This window comes from Drosophila obscura, unplaced genomic scaffold (genome assembly GCF_018151105.1).
Source record: "Drosophila obscura isolate BZ-5 IFL unplaced genomic scaffold, ASM1815110v1 contig_36, whole genome shotgun sequence".
Taxonomy (NCBI): Eukaryota; Metazoa; Arthropoda; class Insecta; order Diptera; family Drosophilidae; genus Drosophila; species Drosophila obscura.
Genome location: NW_024542824.1, coordinates 2,590,007 through 2,591,903, shown reverse-complemented (window position 1 = coordinate 2,591,903; position 1,897 = coordinate 2,590,007). Strand labels below are relative to the sequence as shown.

At 50.7% G+C, this 1,897-nt stretch overlaps 1 protein-coding gene across 2 annotated transcripts; it reads right to left on the bottom strand.

Moving 5' to 3' along the window:
* LOC111081044 (microspherule protein 1-like) lies at positions 1-1,624 on the bottom strand. 2 transcript variants are annotated; one of them, XM_041594750.1, is made up of 3 exons: positions 1,429-1,624; positions 1,311-1,365; positions 1-1,262 (listed from the first exon to the last, which is right to left on the bottom strand). In XM_041594750.1, exon 3 carries the CDS (start codon positions 1,233-1,235, stop codon positions 72-74), a length of 1,164 nt encoding a protein of 387 aa, XP_041450684.1. In that variant the 5' UTR covers positions 1,236-1,262; positions 1,311-1,365; positions 1,429-1,624; the 3' UTR covers positions 1-71. The 2 variants fall into 2 exon arrangements, with proteins under 2 accessions (XP_041450684.1, XP_041450685.1); XM_041594751.1 differs by having other exon boundaries at positions 1-1,253.
* Between the last annotated feature and the right edge of the window lie 273 nt (positions 1,625-1,897).

Sequence of the window (1,897 nt, the reverse complement as noted above, 5' to 3'; positions counted from 1 at the left end):
ATAAATATTATATTAAATATTTGTTGTGGCAATTGGGAAACCGTGGAAGCCGTGGGGCACTCCTCTTTAATCTACTTCAATGCCTCCGTATGCTTGGAGCTCTCCAGTCGTATGGCCTGGATGGCATTGCTATTGACCAAAAAATTCAAACGCAAACCGCAAATCTCCAGCAGATTGTTGTGGGCCAGACGCGTCTTGTGGCCCTGCAGCAGCGGCTTGCCACTCACATAGATGGCCCGCTTGCCCTCGTTGGAGATGAAGAAGTCGCCGTTGCTGCGCAGCTTGATGGTGCCCTGGTGGCGTGAGATTTTCGCTGCATGGCCCTCCAGCGAGAGATCCACATCCACCGAAAAATCCGTGGCATCGCGGCCGAATGTGATCTCGTTGTGCTGCATCATGTAGCGCACCTGCTGGCCGCACAGGCAGGCAAGCGTATCGCTGTCCAGCTCCTGGCTGGCCGCATTCGGTCCCATGCCAGAGTCCACCAGGACGGACAGACGGGACATTTCGTTCTCCAGCAAGCGAACGGAACGCTTGTTGCGGCGATTCTGCAGCTCCAGCTCCTTTTCGAGGGCCTCGTCCAGCTGCTCATCCAGATCCACATCACAAATATCGTCCTCGACATCGGAGAAGCTCGGCGGATGGGGATCCGGTCCATCGAGCGGAATCACCTGGTCGGGCAGCAGATAATACTTCTGCATGAGCAGCCAATGAGCGCTGAGGTCCTTGGCGGTGCGCGAGCGCCAAAAGCAGGCCGCATGCTTGTCGAGCAGCTCCTGGAACTGCTCCAGCGTGGGACTGTCGGTGCACTTGAAGGTGGCCAGCAGAGCCTCCTCCCTCTTGCTGAAGATCGCCTTCTTGTGCACCGATTCCACCATCTCCGGGTGCAGATTCCCAATGGCCGTGAGGGCCAAACGGGACTGGCACGGGGCGTACAGCAGCGCACACCAGCGTTGCTGCACCTCCTGCAGCGTGAAGTTGCACGAGAATTTCGTGGCACTGTGCACAATGCACAAATCGTTGGTCTGCTCTACGCCAATCATCAGAGCCAAGTCGTCAATGGGCTTCCAGCGGCTGATCGTCAATGAACCACCCCTTTTCTTTAAGCTGAATCCAATTGGTTGGGCTTCTTGTGAATCCTGCGGCTCCTCGGGTTCTTCTTTGGGCCCAAAAATGGGCGTCGGAATCGAGCTTTCTCGACGAAATCCCATTTCTGGCTTGGTCGGACGATCCATGTCCCAGGTGAGGATGTACTGAAAGAGCTGGAAAATATTTTATTCGTGGTCTGTGGATGGACATCTGCGACTAACCTGAGTATTCGATGAGTCGCTTGAGTGGGGAAACTCAAAAGTTATACTGGAAATTCTATGGTCAGAGTATAGGTAGAGCGTTTGTTGAGGTGCAAGGCTGCGGTATTAGGATACTTACAGGACTAACAGGATAGTCGAATGAGCTACCAACGCTGGAGATATTTTTTCTAAGCAGCGAACGTTTTATTTTGCTGCGTTTCGGGTTCGTTTTTCCAACTCAAATTAATTTATTTTTGGCTGGAACTTTCTTTGTTACTTTTCGATGTGATTCAACTTTCCGATGTGATTCAACTGATATTTTCTTTCGCTATGCCTTTTTTGATTGCTGCTGACAAACTGTCAGTTTGTAGTTACGACTTGAGCAGTGTTGGAAAACTCGTAAAAGTGCAACAGAACCTGTAACCTGTAACCTGTAGTGTTGGAATTGACACATGGGTTCTTGTAGTGTTGGAAAGCAACGCACAGTCTTTTAAATTTGCATTAAATTTGCGCCCATGAAGCAAATCCATCATGGCCTTCAAGGCCTTTCTAATGCCTAATGAAACGTGCCATGGCCCCAAAAATCCTCAAAACTGTGTAAAATACTT